We start from the raw sequence: 22,580 nt of genomic DNA, 5'->3' as shown, positions 1-22,580 counted from the left end.
GGAGACACACTAAAATTTCAGGACTCAACAAGCCCCATAAAAAGATCTGTCTGGACAGCACTTTACTAGTTAAGTGCTAAGTTATTATTATTATTTATTATTTATTTCTCCTCCTATTTTTCCTCTTACTGAACAAGGAGGAAATATCTTTGTTCTTTAATTTGGGAAGTGAAATAAATGTATTCCCTGCAGCATTTGAAATTTTAATAATCCATAATAAATAAAATCATATCTAATAACATAACTGCTTGCAATTGGCAACACGATCTCCTAGATGCATTGCAATGGCAGAAACATAAATAGTTGCAGCCTCTGAAAGCCTACTTCCTATTTGCTAAATATACTTGGCTTGCTTTAAATTCCTTTGTGTGCAGTCATTAATACAATCCTCTTTGACAGCATTTAATTAAAGTGCTTTTCTCTATTAAATTCATTAAAACTTTTTTTTTTTTATATATACAACTGTTTCCCAGACACTGAATGTTAAGGACCTGTAGGCCTGTCTTTAAATAACTTCTTTCTCCTTGTTGTAAATTGTTAATTAAATTTAGCTTAGACTGTTTAAAGATGGCTTGGAAAAGAAAGCCAGATTTCAGGATATGGTCTCAATCATGGCTGATTTTTTTTAACACAATTTTTTTCCATGTAGTTATAGACTGCGTGTTATATTGTTTATGAATGTTGCTGTACTTTCAGCTGGAACCAAGCAAAGAAATACCCTAAAAAGCTCATTTCCATCTCACTTCAAAAATTTCCATCTTTTTAGTGCAGTTTCTTAGCCTAAGAGGATTTGCAAGGGGGGAGTGAGGAGGGAGGAGCTGTTTAGTATTAATAGATTATTGACAGCTTAATGTCTTGGCACCTAGACAGCCCATAAGGTATAATAAACAGGAAGCTGTCTGATGTGAGCGCAGTCAATAGTGTATTCAATCAGAACCTTTCAGTTAATTGCTGGTTGACCTCAGACATTTCCTTTAAGTGAAACTGTCCTTCGCTCAGATCTCATCTGGGTTTCAGGGTTTAATTTGAGAATGCCCTTTCCATATGGCAGCTTGTGCATGTACATTCCTGGTGGAGTTCTGCTTTGCTCCCATGCACAGCATGAGGAGAGCCAGTGTGTGTGCCTGGAGCTTTGCAGATCTCATAGCTGTGTGCTGGGAACACACCATGGAGCTGTGCTGGGGACAGAGCATGGAGCTGTGCTGGGGACAGAGCATGGAGCTGTGCTGGGGACAGAGCATGGAGCTGTGCTGGGGATAGAGCATGGAGCTGTGCTGGGGATAGAGCATGGAACTGTGCTGGGAACACACCATGGAGCTGTGCTGGGGATAGAGCATGGAACTGTGCTGGGGACAGAGCATGGAGCTGTGCTGGGGATAGAGCATGGAACTGTGCTGGGGATAGAGCATGGAGCTGTGCTGGGGATAGAGCATGGAGCTGTGCTGGGGACAGAGCATGGAGCTGTGCTGGGGATAGAGCATGGAACTGTGCTGGGAACACACCATGGAGCTGTGCTGGGGACAGAGCATGGAGCTGTGCTGGGGATAGAGCATGGAACTGTGCTGGGGACACACCATGGAGCTGTGCTGGGGACAGAGCATGGAGCTGTGCTGGGGATAGAGCATGGAACTGTGCTGGGGACACAACATGGAGCTGTGCTGGGGATAGAGCATGGAACTGTGCTGGGGACAGAGCATGGAGCTGTGCTGGGGATAGAGCATGGAGCTGTGCTGGGGACACACCATGGAGCTGTGCTGGGGACAGAGCATGGAACTGTGCTGGGGATAGAGCATGGAGCTGTGCTGGGGACAGAGCATGGAGCTGTGCTGGGGACAGAGCATGGAGCTGTGCTGGGGACAGAGCATGGAACTGTGCTGGGAACACACCATGGAGCTGTGCTGGGGACAGAGCATGGAGCTGGGCTGGGGATAGAGCATGGAGCTGTGCTGGGGATACACCATGGAGCTGTGCTGGGGATAGAGCATGGAGCTGTGCTGGGGATAGAGCATGGAGCTGTGCTGGGGACAGAGCATGGAGCTGTGCTGGGGATAGAGCATGGAACTGTGCTGGGAACACACCATGGAGCTGTGCTGGGGACACACCATGGAGCTGTGCTGGGGACAGAGCATGGAGCTGTGCTGGGGACACACCATGGAGCTGTGCTGGGGACACACCATGGAGCTGTGCTGGGGACACACCATGGAGCTGTGCTGGGGACACACCATGGAGCTGGGCTGGGAACACACCATGGAGCTGGGCTGGGGACACACCATGGAGCTGGGCTGGGAACACACCATGGAGCTGGGCTGGGGACACACCATGGAGCTGGGCTGGGAACACACCATGGAGCTGTGCTGGGAACACACCATGGAGCTGGGCTGGGGATACACCATGGAGCTGTGCTGGGGACACACCATGGAGCTGTGCTGGGGACACACCATGGACCTGGGCTGGGGACACACCATGGAGCTGTGCTGGGGACACACCATGGAGCTGGGCTGGGGATACACCATGGAGCTGTGCTGGGGACACACCATGGAGCTGTGCTGGGGACACACCATGGACCTGGGCTGCGGACACACCATGGAGCTGGGCTGGGGATACACCATGGAGCTGGGCTGGGGACACACCATGGAGCTGGGCTGCTGGCAGCACCAGCAGCAGGGTTACAGCAGGCTGGGCTGTAGACTGCCCTCAGGGGTGTTTCCCAAGCAGCCGGGCTGTTGCTGAGGGTGTTTTGCATGGACTCAGGCTCGGCTTTGGTGCCTGGAGGGGCACGGGGCCATTAAGGAGACCTGGCCCAGCCCCTGCAGATGTGCAGTGCTGCAGCCCCACATGGCTGCCCCTGCAGAGGGGCTGGCACTGCTGCCTCCATCCCACCCGCAGGCATAGATTGTCCTGCTCTTCTGCACAAGTGCAGAACAGAGCTCATTTGTATTTCGTTTCCCTAATTCCTGTACTTAGCCATTCTAATTTTTTTGGACTGTATATCTTGATGAGGCCCAGATAAGCTACAAAGGCAAGCAGGCAGGAAACCACACGGGCAGTCACTGACCCTGACTAACTGGAAACCATCTGCTTGTTTGGGGAGGAAACCTCCGTGGAAATCTCTTCTAGCGAGTCTGCCACATTTGGGTTTTTCTTCCTTTCCCTCCAACTGTTGACTCTGAGTGTGTGTTTTCCACAGGCGAGATGGGGAGGGTCAGCTGTGGCAGCTCTTGTTTGCAGCAGAGGGTCTGGATTTCCCCATGGCAGTGATTAGCTGCCATGTGAAGGAAATGCTTCTGTATCAGAATAAGTTTAGTTCACACTTCGTGCAGCCAGGAGACATTTTTATGTCTCTAGATCTGCAGTGATTGTGTCTTTTAGCCACTTATCATGCATTCAGACTGCGGTTTGCTGGAAGGAGTATTATTACTTTTAATCTTTAATTTTTCCCTGATTTTGATTCATTTCTTTGGTTCTCTTTGTCCCTCTGTGTCCAACAAACTTCTTATGCCTTCTTTGCACCAGGGAAGCACTGCTGAGTTGGGGTAATGTATTTCTTGGTGTTCCCTTATTTAAATGAGATGAGGAGTAAGAATGCTGCATTGCTATGTTCAGGATCTCTCAAAGTCCAGTCTGGACCCCCGCCTGAAGCAGGTTGTAAATCTTTTGCCTTCATTCATGCTTGCTGGAAAGGTTAGGGGGAATAGTTTTGAGATGATGCTCCCTTTTCAGGAAGATTAAAGGATAAGAGAGGTTTGGAATAGTTATTTCTGGAGGGAATGGAATAAAACCATGGCCAGACAGAACAGAACCAGTGAAGAAATCCCAAGGTACATGTGTGACCCTGGGGCCATCAGCTGCAACACTCACACTTCGCTCCCAGGTGTCTCTGACTAGAATATATTCAGAAGTACTTTCTGGTTTATCAGACTTACTGGCCAAGCTACTAATCAGTGTTACATTGACCAAAGGACTCCCACATGCAATAAAAATCATAAGCTTTATTGGATTTTGAGATAGAAAGGATTCACATCCATCTCTTTTTATAAACTGCATTACATTTTGTTCTTTCAGAGATCCCATCAGTACAACCCTTAGCAAATACGATGGTGAAAGAGGTAGGTGGGTAGATAGATGGCTCTGAGCTGCTCTTTCCTGGGTGGTACAGCCTAGAGCTATAGAACTGCTTGAGCTGAATGAAAGGGATTGCTGACATTTCTGAAATGCTGAAAGAAAAAAAATATGTTGGTCCTTTCTAAATTATTATTTTCAGTTCAAATTAAAAAAAAAGGTTTGCGGCAGTTTAGAGCAACAAGCAACATGCTTTGAAGGAAAATAGGAAGAATTCGAGGAGAAAAAGTTGTTCTGAATAAAAGCAACGAGAATATGCTGTTTCATGGAAAATGCCTAAACAACTGCTTGAACTTTGTCAGATTATTCACCCCTCTGCTGCCCCAGGCAAACAGTTTGGCTGAGTAGACTTTACTTAGTCAGTACTTTGATGTCACTCAGTCAACATTTTTGACCAAAAGATTTTTGACTGAAAAAAGTACCCACACAATCCCAACCTTACTGAAGCAAAGAATGGTGTTTTGCATTTCTAGCAAAAGCCTGGGGCTCCTTGCACACAGACCTACAGTAGCTGCAGCTTTGTGTTAAGTGTGAGCTTTACCCCTGCAATGACCAGTGTGAGTAGCCAGCTGTGGACAGAGCAGTCCATGGAGTTCCCCACAGCAGCCAGCAGCAAAGCTGGATGGGACCAGGGCCATAACAGTGTCCTCTTCTGCTTTGTTCTGATACTGCCTCTCTGGCCTTACATTAAAGTGTTTTATTAAAAATGTACTAAAAAACTGTGAATATAAACTTCACGTGCTGTTGACTTTCTGTAATTTTCTACCAGCATCCAGAGTCTGTAAAATAGGTACAGGTCAGAGACATGGAGCTCAGCAGCATGGGAGTGAGGTGCCAGGGTAGCTTCCTCTGTCTTTTACACATGCCCACCTTTTCTAGAGCCTAATCAGGAAGATGAAGGATTTCAGATCTAATTCTCTGAGGCATCCTGTCTTCAGTGACCTAATCTCTGCAGGAAACTGTACTTTGGTCATTTGATTTTTATTTACCCAGTTTCAAGCTAAGGATATAATAAAGCACATAATGCCAGTTGCGTGTGTGGTAATACTGAATATTTTGCTTTTACCACGGTAGTTGATTATAATGCACTTTTTAAGACTTGCTTTCTAAAAAAAGGAATATTTATACTTTTATGTGTTTGATTCACACAGTATAGTTTGCACAAGTCCTGTTATTAAGTGCATTGGTGGTTACATCTCAAAAGCCAAAAAACATGCTGAGTAGTGTTTTATCAGCACAAATCTGCTATTTTCACTAACCATAACAGTCAGGTTCTCCTGACTTCTAACTGCTCCCATTGTAAAAATTAGCAGTACAGTTGGGTATTCTTGAAACCCCAAATAGCCATCTGTAAGGACCTAAAACAGTTTGATGGGACAAATAATTACCTCCCATCAGAATCCAGTGTCTAATCCAAACATATCCTTCCTGAAATAATGCTGTGCCTACTCCTGGTCTGAGTAACTGGAAAACAGTGTGATTATAGTGGCGCCATTCGTGCCATCGTAGTTAGGGGTTTAGAGCTTGACCTTAAGCATGGCTCTAGGTTGGTGCTTGTCAGGGAAGATCTTGCTCACACTGCCCACAAATACTCTTCTGATTTTCAAAAGAAAAGGAGACCATGTGTAGTGGTAATTAAACAAGAAAGCATAGAGGACACCTGAAGTGTTTTGTCTGCAGAACACCAAACCAAAACCCCTTTTGTTGCCTCCTTAGTTGCTGTGACATTCTGCCAGCTCCTCATTAGGATTATCAGGGTTGGGATGGGGAAACGCAGAACTGACCTGAAATCTTTGGCAGACCCTCTCTTCAGCCACAATCAAGCTCAAGCTCTATGTGGGAAGTGCTAAGCAAAGCTCTGCACACCACAGCACCTCAGAGAGCCTTGCTAGGGCTGTGAGAGAAAGCACAGAAGAGGCAAGTCAGAGGCCCACAAAGCTCACGGTCTTGTGTTGGAGAAGGCGAGTGCTAACCAGAAGGTTTGTGGCCCTTAAGGTGCACACAGACGTTAAAAGTCCCACTTGAGGGGACTCTATTTAGCATCACCACGAAGAAGGGCGGTGTTTCTGAGCCCGTTGCTGTTACTTTTTCCCTCATGGATGAGGCTGCCTTGCTACCACAGGTTACAGGCAACAGAGACTCATGTGGCTTCTCCAAGGCCGGCACAGTCCTGCTGCCTGCCAGGGGTGCAGCAAGCTGGCCCCTGTGCCAGCTGTGCTGGCTATGCCCCATCCCCAGACAATGGAGCCATCCATCACCAGTGCCTTTAGGAGAGAGTCTGCAGCGAGGTTGTGCAACACTTCCTGACTGCATGGGCTGCTCTGTCACCAGCGCCCTGGTTTGTGCCAGCAGCAGCCGGAATGGATCCGCCCGGGTGCCCGTGGACGCGGGAGGTGTGCGCTGGCTCCACCTGAGGGCTGGGCAGGGGCTGCTGGCTGAGCTGCAGGCTGCAGCCAGAGGGGAGAGAAAGACATACCCGTGCTGCTTGCAGCTACTCCGCAGTGAACCTAAGGATCTGGCTTGGGCCAGCCCAAGATGGGAAATTCAGAGCTAATACATGAATGTTCGTCAGCGTGAGTTCATTTATGCTGCCCCATAAAATCAGCCAGTTCTCAGGCACTTGCACAGCAATGAAAGTTGTGCCTGTGCTTTTGTGGGAAGAGTTCAGTTAGCATTCGAGGGAGAGCAGTTACCCCAGGAAACACCGGGACACTGTTCCGCATTGTCAGAGTTTTCTGATTTATTTTTTTAACATTATACAGACAAAATAGTGGCTATTGTGTAGGCACGTGCTGTCTATTAACAGAGATCAGGAAAGGGAAATAAACCACGCATTACTGAAGAATAAGATCATGATTGTGGTCAAGTGGTGGCAGAAGTTTTTTTTCTCTTTGTCAAGCTGATTTGTAAACATTCTTCAAACAACTGTGCAGACAGCAATGCCACAGCTTCTTGAAAGGAAAGCAAAGGCAAGGAAAGATTCCTCTGCACAGATGTTTTACAGTAACTTCTTAGACCTGTCCCAAAGTTATCTGGTCATCTGAAGTTGTCATTGCAAGTTAGGCTGCACATGTGGCCTCTTAGCAGGGCAGTGTAATCAGGCTGTAATTTGAATTTTATCTCCGGTGATGATAGCACTTAAAAATGTTTTGTGGTGGATTTGCTCTGATGCATGGTGAGCTCCTGTAAGCATTAATGGGAGCAGTGTGTGCTGGGGAGGGGGAGAGACACCTTCCCCCCACCTTCCAAGTCAAGAGTAACTGTTCTGCTTATGCTTACCCCTCTGTGTGGGATGCCAAAAGCAACATACAACTGAAAGTTTTTTGGCTTTTTTCTTCTTTTTAAAATTTCTATTGTCTGTTTTGTCACCTTTTTGACTGTTTTTGATAGTTTGGTTCTGGAGAATCGCAGGATGGGGCTGCTGTTTCAGAGGCTGGGTGTTGTGTCTTGCCATGCTTTCAAATCCCTGCCTATTTCCTGCCCTTGAGCAAGGCAGCTGCCATAAAGCAAAGAGAAGCATGTGGCAAGTGTGCTGCAAAGATGTTGAAATGAATCACTTCAACCAGCTTACATTCCAGCCTGGAAACCGAACTTGCCTTTGACTTTGGTTCCCTGTGGAACTCATTTCTCTCCTCAAGAGTCCTCTCTAAGTCCCTTTTTGTGAAGCTTGGAGTGGGACTTGCGCCTCAGAGCCCATAGATTTAGGACACAGGATTTGTCTGATCTGATATTCTGGCTCCACTGGTGGTCAAGAGCAGATGAAGGGTGGCAGGAAAGGCATGAATGTTTGTTTGGTTGGTTGGTTTGGTTGTTGTTTTTGTTTGTTCGGTTGGTTTGGGTTTTTTTGGTGTGTGACTGCTTTGTCTTTGCAGACAAAATGAATGGGACCCAGGGCTGCTGGCTTACGAGGTGGTGTAGCCACCAGTTCTCGTTGGCTGGTTTGGTCTGGCGTTCATGAGATGGAGTACATCATATCACAGACAGGTACTGTAATTATCTCTAATAAGGGTGTTTACTCTTGTGAAGCAATTACTAAGCTGCAAAGGAAAATGCAGCCAGCATTTGGATGTGCGGCCAGCATTTGAGCTAGAAAATTAAAAGAAGCTCAGGCTGAAGTCAGATGAAAGTGAACGTATTTATCCATGTCTGACTTCCTACCATTTTGCACGCTCATATTGATTTCTTTTGACACGGTCTTCTTTTATTGAGTACCATATATTTTTTTAAATCCCTTACCGATAACAGTACCTGCTAAGGGCAATTGTAAAAGGAAACTAAAGTATATTAAACCTGCCTGGAGTCAAAATGTAATGTAACACCTGTCGTCTGCAATTTGTCATCACTTCATAGATACTTTTTCTTTTTTAATAACGGTTTTGGATTTCCCCGAGTTTTGACCTTAGGATACTGTATAATCCAAGAAAAGCAAGGAAACTAAACCACAGTCTTTAACACAGCTTTATGGTGTCAAGGTGTGAAATCACTCTGAGAATGAGCCCAAAGAAAATACTTCCTTTGGTGCTGTGACTAGTGCTGCAGTGTTCACACAAATGAATATATTTTTGCAAGGGAAGAAAAAAGAGTAGTCTTAAAAACCACATTTTTAATAGGAAAGAAATGAACACAGGTGCAAATTGTAACTCCTGCTACAGTTTCTTGTACAGACATTCCTAGAAACCTGTAAAGAGTCTTGGCACAGTGACTGTGTGTAATTAATGTTCTTACCCCTGTGAGCCCCGGCCTGGGAGGCTGTCAGGGTGGAGGCCTGGTTATGGCAGCTGCTGCCTCTCTTCTCTTCTTGCACGTTTCTATATGTGAAGAGAGACCAGGGCTAGGGTGTGTAAGGCTGTTTTTTTCGAATAGATAATCTCCTGCAGATTATTCCTGCAATTCTGGTGAGAGGGACATGCAGCTGAAGCCCTTGTTTAAGCCTCTCTTCTGCCCTGCCTTTGAGTTCAGCTGGCCATGGGGAAGGAGCTTTTCCAGTGGCTTGCTGACAGGAGGGGTGTGGTGAATTGTTTTTGCATGGGGTCAGACTTGTGGCAACTCCTGCTGATGAGCCCTGAAGGCTTGTGAGGGCAGTAATAGATGACTGGTGTTAGGTGTATGGAAATGAAGGTTCTGGACCTATATTTTCTAGTATGTGTCTGTTCTCTCTGGCTTTATTTTGGGATCCTTAAGCAGGCTAAAATCTTGATGTCTTTGGCATAGAAGTCCTTGATGTGATACAGTGTTGTGGTTGGCTGTGAGAACAATGTGAAGGAGAAGAAAAGCTGAAAGGTGAGACCCCTTCCCACCACGAGAATAGATTGGTAGAATGATTTGGTTTGGAAAAGACCTGTAAGATTATTGAATCCAGTCATTAATCCACCAGTGCCAAGTCCACCACTAAACCATGTCTCTGCATGCCACATCTACACATATTTTAAGTACCCCTAGGGATGGTGACTCTACCACTTCCCTGGGTAGCTTGTTCCAATGCTTTGCAACCCTTTTACTAATATCCAACCTAAACCTCCACTGGCAAAGAGGAGAAGGCCAATCCATTCAACTTTGCTCCTTGTGGGTTCAGGTTATCAAAACTGATGTTGTCTACCACATGCCATCAAGGTACCTGTCAGTGCTCGTGCTGTCTGTGCACCGAGCCAGGTGGTGTCTGTTCAGCAAGGGCAGTCTCTGTTGCAAATGCAGAGTCTTTGAAGAATGAAACATTTTTGGTGTTTCTCTTACCAAGGGGCACCTGGTTGTCTCAGCAAATCCCAGTGGGAAGGAGCTCACATGACTGATCCTCTCTGCAAAGGGAAGGACAGAACCACACTAGGAAATGAAAGAGCTTGGGGTTTTCACGTAGAAATGCAGCTCCTGATTGCAGTGTGCTGAAAAGGCTGTCCAGGGCAGTGGAGGGTGATGTGTCACAGAGCCAGTGTTGTCAGCTGGTGCCTCACTGCTGGTGGTGCCCGAGTGGGTGGGTGGGTGGGTGTGTGTGTGTGTGTGTGTGTTCCTGCTCGAGCATCCTGCTTGGCTCCCTTAGCCACTCACCAATGTCACATGTGTAGTTCTAGCTAGAAAGTGGGTGGAAATGGAAACAAACATCAGTGGCATAGTGAATCCAGCCAAAATTAAATGCAGTACAGGCACAGACTGCAATTCCATGACGTTCATCTTTCAGCTTGGGTTCGCTCACCTCTCTTTTCTGTGGGAATGCCAAAGTCAGGTTTCTCCTGTGGGGGCAGATGGAGGCATGGGGAGTGGGTACATGTAAAACAGTGCAACAACCCCTTCCCCCCGATAATTCTTGGCTTTGGATTTTAGATAGACCACAAACCCTTAGCTTAGTACAAATAATCCTGATCACTCCCATAATGATACACTACATTATATATTCTCCTGAATTTAATCATTCAATATCTCACTTCCTTCCCTGGAGGCATGTACTATTATATTTTACATATGGCTTCCAGCTGCTTTTCATTGTGGCCTTCAAATCATATTTCAGTACAGGGCGATCTAAGACCAGTCACTTTATCATTTAAAGTCAACTTCATCACTGTCATTTTTCTTGCAAGCTTTCTACCAGGGCTGGTGAATTTGTTTCAAAAAGATAAGTTTGTCTGTGAGGAGAAAGTCTACCTGAATGAGCCTTCATGAAGCAGCATCTTCCAGGGATGCTCTGTTCTCAAATGTTGAAAGGTACCCATGCCATACCATGCCTTAAAGGTACTTTTAAACCCATATAGTTTAAAAATTAAATCTCTTGAAGGAATGAAAAGAATAAATCCTCTGGGCATGGAAAGAAATCTGTATCTTCACATTTGATTTGAAAGTAGATGAGAAGTCAGGAAGGGGAAGGGAGGTCAGCTCCAGATGGTGCTGACTGTGGAGGAGGAGGAGGAGGAGGCTGCTCCACCTGTGTCTGGGGAGCAGTGGGGAAGGGCATGGGGGATGGAAATGGGAGTGGGGAAGGGGAGAGTGGAGCATCTGTGCTACAAAGTGCACCCTTCTTCCCTTTTCCTGGGAAAAGGAAAGACCCAAACCCCAAAGCGATATGGCAGGGTGTGCACAACTATTTGTGAAGCTGCTGGAAATTTTACCTGCAAATGTAGGAGCCTGAAAATGACCCAAGGTCTGAAAATCTGGAGCTCCAAGAATGGTCCATTTCCTCTGTGAGGCTGTGGCATGCAGAGCCAGACATGAAGTAAGCCAATCACTCAAACTGGCCAGCATGCTCATCAGTCAAGTGTAGTTTAGAGCAAATACTTAATGTAAAGGTAATTTAGACTTCATCTTGTACTGTGTGCTCAGCAGTTGATCTGGTTTGCATAGAAAAGGCGTAAATAGCCTATCCTGTCAGAAGGAATTGCAAAACTGATCACAGCCCAGATCTGAAGGACATCCTGTGCATTTATCCATCTCTCTGTATACGGCTAAAGTTCTGTTGCTGAAAAATATAGTGTGGTTGAAATCCTTTGTTAATGCTACTGGCCATCCAGAGGAAACCCCCAGAAGTTAGTAAAATAATGAGATTCATCTGTTATAAGAGATGATTTCGTTTCTTTCATTACCTAAGTAACCGGAGGTGAAATACAATACAACCTTTTTCTAGTATTTTACACTGGTAACGCCCAGGTTTTGCATTTTCTCTTCTCAAAAAGGTGGAGAGGTCACTCTGGAAAAGGAAGGGTTAATTGAAATTATTCTTGCCTCCTGTACTCAGCCTTCTCTTTGGTTGATTGCTTTATAGATGCTGTAGGCATCTCTTCGTCTCCTTCAAATTAAACATTTTACTGCTGCCGATCCCATATTGTTGGGTTTTTTCATCATTATATTTGATTGGAAGTCTTGTAACATTTTTCAAGCTGGATCATTTCTCATGCTATTTGTCAATTGAAAAGGGAAAAAAAAGCCCCCTTGCAACTCCAGCAAGAACGAACTGAATAATTCTCACCCTTTCTGGATGTGATTCTATCTCTGTTAGATGCTACTTGAATCCAGCTTCTGATTAGCAATGCTTGCAGCTTTCTGTGTGACGCTGTCTGTAAGTTCCCTGGCAGTTTATTTGTGGTGTTAGATCCTTGTGATTTTGGCTGTTCTGGGCCTTACTTTGTCAGGGGACAGGACCAGAAAGCCACAACAGGGGGGGATTAGGTAGGGTCTGTGTGACAAATGTGTGGGGCTTGGTGCCTGGCTGGAGCCAGCGATCCTGGGCTCTGCTGCTTTCAGTGCTCCCTGCTGACGTAGGTACGGATCCCACCCTCATCTGTAACCCTCTATTTGGAAACGTCAGCCCTGCTCTTTGAAAGCAATCCATGGACAGAAAAGAAATCCTCAAAGAGCAGCTGAGCGATTCCATTCATTGGAACGCGATGCTCTTTTATTGCAAGCGATGTAATAAAACAAACCAGAGTATCTGTCATTTCCATTTGAGCTCCCCCTTTCCCCCCGCTCCTTGGTGAGCCATTTCTATGGCACCCTCAGTATTTTACGTGCTTAGGAGGAAAATGTTCATGTTGGCAGCGAAACAAGTTTGCCGTGTTTCTGCCCAGCCTCAGCTCTTGCCCGCGGGGTGGCCGGTCCCGGGCCGGCACCTGCTCCGGGCTCTCGGTACGGAGCTGCTCCTCGCTGGGATGTGCCGGCACGGCCGTGCCCGTGGGGACAGCGGGCAGCGCTGCCAGCAGCAGGATGTGCGGCCGTGTCCCTGCGCTGCCAGCCCTCGCTCGCCGGGGCACCGGGACGCGGTGCCGGGTCCCGCCTCTGTGCCCGGGGAGCTGCAGCCCCGCGGGGAGCCGGGGCCGGGCCGGGCGCAGCCGGGTCCCTGTCACAGCATCCCCGCGGGCTCAGCTCCCGGGCACGCTGCGCTGGCCAGTGCCTGGGGACTGCGACCCGCTTCCCGAAAGCTGGGACTGGAGAGCGCTGATGTTACAAATCGTCGTGGCGGGAGCGTTTGAGGAAGGAAATGATAAAGGCTCTTCGGCACAGAGCCTTCTCATTTACTCGTGTCGCGGGCTGATACTGCACAGCGGACTTCCCTCTTGCGGTAATAACTTGACTAGTGTAGCATTTTACTGGGGGCTCGCTGTGTTGTGTGTGAAATTCAGTGCAAGTTCTCAGCACATTTACATTATTTATCCTCGGTTTTGTTGTTTGGTTTTTTTTTTGTTTTTTTTTTTTTTCCTTTAGAGTACTTTAATGTAGGGTTGATTTTCTGGATATTACAGTTTGCAACAAAGACATTTTCTTCCTGGATAAAGAGCCAGAATTCCCTCTTACCTGTGGAAAAACAGAGTTATCCATATTGATTTTGTTAGCTTTGAGTGTCAAGCTCTAATAATTATTGCCCTGCATCTGAAGAAACCTCTGGGCAAATACAGCCCTCAATTCTGTAAGGGATTTTTTCTGTTAATCTCCCTTGTATAGGTTTGGTTTGAAAGAAAGCATATGGAGCTCCTGTGTGTTTTGAACAATTCAGAGCAGGTATTTTTTCCCCTGGAATAAGGGCTGCACGAGGCCTTTTCTTAGTCATTTTAAGTGGCTGTTAGGAAGATTAAGAGCTACATATGCTTTCTTTAAACTTGCCCAAAAGGAGATACTGTGGGTGAAAATCTGTTACAAGACTGCAAAGTGTGTTTGCCCAGAGGGTGTCTCAGAATGGAGGGCTATTATTATTTGAACTCAGAACTCCTCAACTAGTGAAATTACCACAGATGTAATACAGAGAAATCCATTCAGGAGACACATTAAAGCCACCTATGTCAAGCAACTGAATTGACTATGCTGTCTCTCTTGAGAGAAGGGAAATTTTAAATCTCTGCATTTCTGCTATTTATTTTTCTTCCATAAAGTAGCTGTGATGGGTTTTAATGCAAAATCATTTTTCATAAAGTAGCACTTGACAATCCCACATGTGTGTAGGCCTTTGTGGTACTTGAAATCTTGAAGAAATGGTCAAAGTGTCTAGCCTGAAAAGATGAGAGGGAACAAGAATGGGGAGAAGAGGAGCAAAGCAGGAGAACGACTTTTCTGAGATGTGACAACTGGCCAGTCACCATGGCGATAAGACTGTAATACCTTCTGACTTAATTTTTATTATGGCTATTTTATATTTCTTTTTATTACTCACATTTTGTATTTCTTTCTTATTTTGTGGGTTTACATTTATTTTATATTGTTTGCCTTTTATATCACTTCTTCCTTTCAGTTTGTAGATGTGCAGATAGATGTAGCCGTCTTACAGGTGAGAGGGGCAGTGGACAATGCATATTAATTGTACTTTTCTTGACCAGAACAAAGTAGGTCCTGTGTGCAGACCTGTACAAGTGCCCTTATGTCAGCCACAGAGGAGGTCAGCATGTGAAGTGTGTGTCTGTTTGATCTTATAGGTGCTGCACAGACAGCAGTCCCAGCCTGCCAAGGAGAATTCCCCACCTAGAGAAGAGGCTCCTCCTCCACCTGCAGAGGACAGTTGTGCCAAAAAGCCAAGATCCCGTACCAAGATCTCCTTGGAAGCTCTAGGTATCCTTCAAAGCTTTATTCACGATGTGGGTCTCTACCCCGACCAGGAAGCCATCCACACCCTCTCTGCTCAGCTGGATCTCCCCAAACACACCATCATCAAATTCTTCCAGAACCAGCGTTACCACGTGAAGCACCACGGGAAGCTAAAAGAGCACTTGGGAACGGTGGTTGATGTGGCAGAGTACAAGGATGAGGAGCTGCTGACGGAGTCGGAGGAGAACGACAGCGAGGAAGGCTCTGAGGAAATGTACAAAGTGGAGGCTGAGGAGGAGAATCCCGACAAAAGCAAGGCGGCTCCAGCAGACATCGACCAGAGATAATGTGAGATAGGAGTGCAGAAAGCAATACATTGATCCAAGGATTTTCTGGTTTTATTTTTGATTTTTTTTTTCCTCGTTTTCCTTTTTGTTTGTTTGTTTCCGTTGCGCATGATCTATGTGCAAAGCAAATGAATTCAGCATTGCCCAATCAGACATTGCCTTGACACAGACACTCGAGTGTTACACTTCCTACATCTGACTGAAGCAATCGTTGTAGTCACATAGGATTATGCCTTCTTCAATCTTGCACTTATGAGAGGGACAGCTAGCAAGTAAATGGGAAGAAAAAGTCCTATGAAATCAGTGAAAGGAAATTTACAACTTTGTGTGTGTATATATATATTTACATAAAATATATATATATATATATATATTAAATTGCATGGGACGGAACTTTTCAACCTGAAAGTATAGACTGTGAAATGAGTTCTTTAAAGAGGAGACTTATTAAAACCACTTCACAATGAGTTGCTTTGGCTTTTTGATAAACTGCCGCCTCCTCTCAGGGTGTGGTGACTATTTTTGAATTCCTATTTATTTTCTATGTTTATCCCTGATTTTTTTTTTTTTCATTATTATATGGCTTCCTATCTGGCAACTTGATGGGTAATTTTTGAGGTATTTAAAGACATAAATCAACACTGCCAAAAACAGAAAAGAGAGGGAAAAAAAGAGAGAAAATGGAAAAAACAAATCAGGGCACCTTAAAAAGAAAACTAGTAAGTTAAAAGTACTTTGAACACAGTGCACACTTTAAAGGATACAGCATGTTCCACTCTCCAGATAGACCTTTCCGTAGTGAACAGATGAGTTTTCATGGGATTCAGAATGACTAAAGCTGAAATGCAGTGCACAGAAGACTTGTCCATTAACGAGGTCTTTATAGAAAGAGAAAAAAGATAAATGTGTTGAGATTCAATGTATGGAATTCATACTATCAACCACATTTTACCGTGGATTTTATTTACCTGTTCTCTGTTTCAGATCTTAAAATTTATAAGCTTCCTTGTTGTTGTTGCTTTTTGTTTATACTGAAGTGAAACACACACACGCACACAGACACACAATCACACAGACACACAATCACACAGACACACACACACACACAGACACACACACACACGCACGTGTAAAGTTACATTGCGACACAAAATCCCACAATCCCGAGAATCCCGCGCAGGTAAATCGCTGAGAGCCCCAGGGCTTGCGTTGCTGACTTGCCGCTCGCCCTCCTCGCAGCCTGCCCCGTGTCTGTTTCTGTCGTAGCTGGGCTTCCTCGTGTCCTGTGCCAGTGCAATGAAGCGTTTCCAGCCGCAGGTCCCCGCTCCCTGCGGCCCCGGCTGCCCTCCCAGCCCTGCGGGGCGAAGGCTCCGCAGCACCCAGGCAGCAGCGACGGAACTTAGAGCGGAGCCAGCCCCGACTGACTCTCGGATGGCCTGAGCGCTAGAGCTGCGTTCTGCCGTAGCATCCGCCCGCTCTGAGGCTCCCTGTCCAGAGAGACGCCAAGTAGCATTTGCTTTTCACTTCCGTGCAATGATTTCTGAGACAAAGACCTCACCTTGCAGCTGGATTGATTTCAGACGCCTGTACACTGCGGCTGTAATGGTACCGACAGAGCTTCTGGCTTTTTTCTTCCTTTTTTTCACATGGGCTTTTCTTGTCATCTTGACAAAGACCTCACGCAATATCACTTTGAAAGTTACTTTCTGTTTACTACACCAGGCAATGTAAGATAACTGTTAATACTATTTATATATTTGAAAGGTATAAAAGGTAGGAGTTAAAAATGAAAAACAAACCTCTACGTGTAGATATTTACTCAGAACAGACAATATACAGGGAGAAGACGTTGCAATACAAGCTAATTCTAGCTGCTCAGTAACCTCTGGAGTTTTTATGAGATTTTTTCAGAGCTAATGTTTGAAACATGAGAATCTCTGCATAAATTTCATATACCTTTGCAAAATTATGGTGGGTTGCTTACTTAATGCCCCTTTTGCTCTTCATCCTTTAGTTCTGTAGTATGCTGCAGCTTTAATCAGAATTTCGATGGTTGCTGCTTTATGTTTCTCTCAGAGCTATGCTTTCAAAACTGTCTTCTTATCCTGTAGCTGAAATCACTCCATACATTTGAAAGGAAACTGAATTTTGCCAAGCTACGTGAGTTGTTCATCTGATGATGGCATCAACATTTGGTATCTTTTACACTTCAACCAAAAATTTTATTAGGTATTTTTTCAATGCTGAGTCTTGCCTTTTTATTTTTAATTTCACTGCCAATTTTGCAGTGGTTCTAAGTGAATCTGTGGGCATTTTAGCCTGTGGTCTTGCCAGAACTTTGCGAATTACAATGCATATATGTCTATTTATTCAATATCCATCATATAATATCTATTTGGAGAAAGAAACTTTTCTTGTAGTGCCTCTTAACAAAGCACAATTTTCCGCCTTTTTTGTGAAATAAAAAATAAAAAAAACAAATTGTGTTTTATTGCGGTATCAACAATGTGAATAAGGATTAACATATTGTAAATGTTCATTTTTTCCATGTAAATCAACTTTATCTTCGTTATCACTAAGTGATAATTAATTTTTAACTTATGTGCATTGTTAGGCTGTTAGAATTTTTTGGTTGTTGAAATAAAACGCATTCAATAAATATGACTTAATTTGTCAAGTAATTTACTGGGCCTTTTTTCTTTTCTCCTGAGTTCAAATGGAACAAGGTCTGCAAGAAGGATGGGGCATATTTGCCTGTTGAAAACAGGTTTGATTGGTGTTACTGGGTCTTGAAAACCTGCAGAAGCCCCCTGGAGTGGCACAGGTGACAAATGTGTATCACCAGGACTGACCTGTTGTGTTAGTGGCTTTCTGTGCACGCATTGGTGCCTGCACAGGGCGTTTCTGGTGGGGTCAGGAGGGTGGGGGTGCCCTCAGCCTGTCAGAGAATAAACTCAAAGCACACCCATAAATATCCACTTCCAGTCTGCTGTCTTCTTTTGCTGGTAGATTTTTTTTTCTGTTTATAATTAAAAAGCCACAAATGACTGCGTGTCAGGAAACTTTTGGAGCACACATGTCCATAGTTAATGGACATAATAAAAGGCTTTATTATATTTATAGCAGGGCATCCTACTGAGTGTGTAGAGGAATGCCGGAAGGATTGATGTATCTGAGAAATGTGTGAAATGTTTTTGGGGAGAATACAGATAAATGGAAAAAATTGCTCAAAATTCTTAAGCTAACAAAGTGGTAAGTGGCTGGATTCAATCCTAGCCAACAAATAATATACTGCACATCAGACTTGAGTTGTCCAGGAACTGAGGTAGAGCAATTTTTAAAAGCATTTACTATTTTTCTATAGTTCCAATACAACAGTTCTTCCCTTTTTTGTGGGTTATTTATATCCTATAGAAAATATCTATGTGTTCTCATGAGAAAAAAAAAAATAAGGGGGGGGGGGGGTGAAGAAATAACCACATCTTTGTGTACCCAGCCACCTGCATACCACGTGTATTTAATCCGAGACCAAATAAAACCAAGCATCTTCCTGTGTGTTCAGGGAATGTCCGGGCACCTGAAGCTGTGCACTGCAGCATTTGTGGAGTGCTGTTCACCGGCGGGCACAGTGCAGTCCCTGCACTCACCTCTGAGGGGTCCTGGGCTTCCTGTGCCCTTCCCACCGGAGCGCTCTGCTGGCACGGCCGGATCTGCTGCCTGCCTCTGCTGCCTCTGCTCTGAACCCTTATGCCCCGAGGCTGGGGCTCCTCTGGCCTTCACGGGCATGGGAGGTGACAGAGGGCATAACCTGGCCTTGAAAACTGCACCTGCAGGTGCTGATGGTGTTGGATTGGGTGTCCTTTCTGCCTGCCAGTTGGACAAGAAACTAAAGGAGAAGCAGCTCTCACTTCACTGGTAGAGAATTTTATACATCAGCCCTGTGTGTGTGTGTGTGTGTGTGTGTGTGTGTGTGTGTGTGTAGCTAAATAATATTTAGAGAAAGACACACTCATACACACATATCTTAATTGGGGGGAAAAAATCCTATAAACATATGGGTTCTTCTTCCAAACCGTAAAAAAAAAAAATTAAAAAATCATTTAATAGCTGCTATAGCATAAATATTTCTATTAATGCTTCTACTTCTCTATAAATGCTGCTGTTCCTATTTGTTGTTCATGTTTTAGTCATCCAGACATATGTACTTCCAATTTCAAACCTGTGTCAGTGAAAAATAAACATATTAAGATTAGTTTAAAATGAAGATTAGTTTTAAGATGATTAACGTACTGACTAGTGTCTCAAGTTCATTGTTGCTTAGATAAAAGTATCCACTCAATACCTTTCCACTTACTTAATAACCAGTTTTTTGGTCTAGACTAAATGGATTCAAATGCCTCATTGATGAAATTTTGTTTCCATCCTGAACCTGTTAAACATAGAAGGATAAAAGCTGGATACATCTGACAGTGAGCAAATGACATCTTAAAATCATACACGAATCATTACAAAAAATCTCCACTTACAATATAAAGTGCAGTGATTAATTAAAGATGCAGTTTTAACTTATTTATAGCCATTAAAAAAACATACCAGTTTTAACACAAAATAGCACAAGCCAAGTCATCCAGGGGAGAGACTCTGGCAGCCTTAGACTTGGGGAGCAGGCAGTGTGACAAAGCCTACAGGGACCAGCAAATGCAGGCCACCCTTGAAACCTTTGGAAAAGTTCACAGAAGCAAGGATGGAGAGAGGTGGCTCTGGCATCACTGCCAAGACCCCCTTGGTTTGTGCTCTCATACAGACAGTGCAGGAGTGTGAGAGCCCTGTCTCTCTGGGATGGCAGGAAACCTGCGTGCTCACTCCTCGGCGGTGGTGCAGGCGCTGGGGAGCTTGCCAACTGCAGAGCATGCTCTGGGTGAGTCAGCCCTACCTCAGGCAAAGAGAGGATTCGGGTGAGGGAGAGACAGCAGCAGTTCAACTGCAGATTTCTGCAGGCTTTCCCCTCCTTCCAAAATTTTTGGTTGTTGATGGGTGGATGCCGGTCCTGCTTGACTGGCAGGTATGGCTCGCTAGAGCCAGGGGGGATGAGGGTGGTGAGAGGCAACGTGAGGCTCACCTGCTGAGCTGTGAGTTGTGGCAGCTGCTCCCTGGCAGCTCTGCCTTTGGAAGGCTCTCCTGAGCTCCCCTCTGCCAGGGTCAGGGGCACACACCAGGCTCACCACTCTTCAGCCCCACAACGGCTGCCTCTGCAGGGCAGTTCCTCCTACGAGGAGTGGTGTAATTTACCCTTCAGAAGGGATCTGGTCTTGTTTTGAAGAACTCAGGAGCTGGAAAATCATTGCTGCCCTCAGTATTTGTTTGAATGGTGGTTTCTCTCCCTACTAAATATGTACCATATTCTAAGGGGAATTTGGCTTTCCCTTCCTGGTTTTGTCTTTTGTTAGGCTTTTCTCTTCTGGGTGAGAGTTCCAGGTACTGAAGGATTTTTTATTTTCCCTCAGAAGTAGCTGTCCTGATCAAATCAATTTTCCTGAATTGAGGCCTTATTGTTCAGCTGAGGCTTTTTCAAGGAAAAATTTGTTTTGGCTAGTGATGGAATTCCCCTTTGTACTCCTTTTGAGAGTCCATCGAGATAATGACAGAAAGAAAAGCTTTAGAAAGAAAAGTCTGCTGCTAGTGGGCCAGGAATGCTCACAGATAGTATCTGTCACAGCTAAGGTATCCATAGTTCTATTCTGCATAAATGCAACATAATTGTAGATTTTCATCTCATAGCCATGAGGAATGACATTCCTTGGCATGGGGTGAAGATCTCCAATGAAATGTTCTCAGAAAAGAGACTTTATTTTATCACCAATGTTAACAGTTTTGATTTGCAAGAGCAGAAATGCAGGTGGTGTTCACTACTCCTGTTACAGCACCAGACTAAAAGTGCCACCAGCCAATGTCTCCTCCCTCAGTGACTCTGGGCAGGACTTTCAACCTGGGGCTTTCTGGGGAACTGACTTCCTTCTGGGTGTGAAGGACCAGCCAAACACGATCTAAGTGCATATGCATGGACCACAACCCTTCTGAGAGAGAAAGTTAATGTTCCCTGTGTGGACCCCTCCAGAGGCTGGCACCAGTCTGAGCCCTGTTTTGAGGTGTTGTCGCAGGCCTGTGCCTGCCTGCTTCTTAACCCACGTGCTGCAGGTCTGTGATCTTGTGTTTAAATGGATGTGCTTCATGCCAGGACAGGACTGCAAGGTACAAAATTAAATGCTGGCATTGCCCCAAAGGACAACCACTCACACAAAAGCTGTTTTCTATTGCAGCGCTCATCCATTTCCTGTCACACTTCTCTGCGCTGCAGAGCTGTTGAGGCAGCAGGACACAGCACTGCAGGGGATGCTGCACCTTCCTCAGACACCCAAAAGTCAGCTGAGCCATTTTGTCCACAGTTACGGGGACACGGCAGCCCCTCTGTCCTACTTTGATGCTGAGCTTTTCTTTACAAGGATGGGAGTGGGGAAAAGTGGAAGGACCCCACAGAAGCTTGCAGGATCTGGAAGGATGCTGAGAGCAACAGAGCTCCTCTGTCATGGCCTTGGGACATCTGCTCCTGGGATGAAATAATCGAGTAGTCTGAGCATTAGCTGTGGTGCCTGAGTAGCAGCAACAACCACCACGATGTCCCCTAACAGCTTCCTTACAAGTACACTTAAGAGGTGACCTCTCCACGGCCCAAGTTTGACCAAGTCAGTGGGACCACATTCCCTTGGCTTTGAGATGAAAGAGAGAAATCTTTCATGCCTTAACAGACTGTTCCCTGTTTGTCCAGCCTTGGTCCCTCTTTACCATGTGATGAAGTACATGCTACACTCATCACAGTCTCAGCTATTTATGACCAGAGATGACCAGAGAAGTGTTTGGAATGTGTTAGCCCTCTCGGGGAAAAAATGCAGCAGATTGGTCTCACTGAAATGAAGGAGATTCTTGAAGGGAAGCGGAGCAGGACATGACCAGGAAATGCAGTCCTTCACCACAGGGTTCAGCCTTTGGTTTCTCAAACCGACCAACTATCCTCTGTTTGTGTTTGAAGGCCATTTGTCTCCCCTGTTTGTATTTAAAGGCTGTTGCAGAATATCATTCCCTTAATGGATCTATTTTCACAAGCCATTTAGCATCATTTGTTCTGTGTCAACATTGTCTTTTCATTTAGTTTCCCCCACCCAGCGTCCCTTCCTGACCTCTGGCCACCCACCACCCAATATATTCATAGACAGCAACTGCACCCCCTGCAAGCTGGGTGTCCCCGCACCGAGCCAGCCCAGCCCTGTCCCAGCACGGACATCTGTGCCTGCCTGGGCCCGCAGTGACAGGCACGGCTGCTGCTCCCAGCGCTGCTGCCGGCCGCGGCCAGTCCCCACCGAGCTGTTGTGGGCCTGCCTGCAGGCAGGAGGCTGCCGGGCCCTGAGGAGCACTGACAGAGCCCTTCGGAGGGGATACTCAGCCCCAAGAGAAAGAGAAGTGCTTGCAGCTGCCCCGGTAATAAATGGCTGCGACACAATCCAGGCAAGTCCGTACTCCCACAGCCCCATCAGCACACAAGGGAAAAACCAGAAGTGTGCCAAGAGAGGTAATGAA

The 22,580-nt window shown here is 45.6% G+C and overlaps 1 protein-coding gene across 1 annotated transcript in view; it reads left to right on the top strand.

The window, feature by feature from the left end:
* SATB2 (SATB homeobox 2) overlaps positions 1-15,526 on the top strand; it is a 127,969-nt gene extending 112,443 nt beyond the window's left edge. The window contains exon 10 of the mRNA XM_062498186.1: positions 14,496-15,526. Coding sequence (XP_062354170.1) covers positions 14,496-14,951 — 456 coding nt within the window. The 3' untranslated portion in view covers positions 14,952-15,526. The remainder of the gene's footprint in view (positions 1-14,495) is intronic.
* Positions 15,527-22,580: the final 7,054 nt, after the last annotated feature.

This window comes from Cinclus cinclus, chromosome 9, assembly GCF_963662255.1.
Source record: "Cinclus cinclus chromosome 9, bCinCin1.1, whole genome shotgun sequence".
Taxonomy (NCBI): Eukaryota; Metazoa; Chordata; class Aves; order Passeriformes; family Cinclidae; genus Cinclus; species Cinclus cinclus.
Note: the sequence above shows the minus strand (reverse complement) of the source record. Positions and strands in the feature narration are given on the sequence as shown.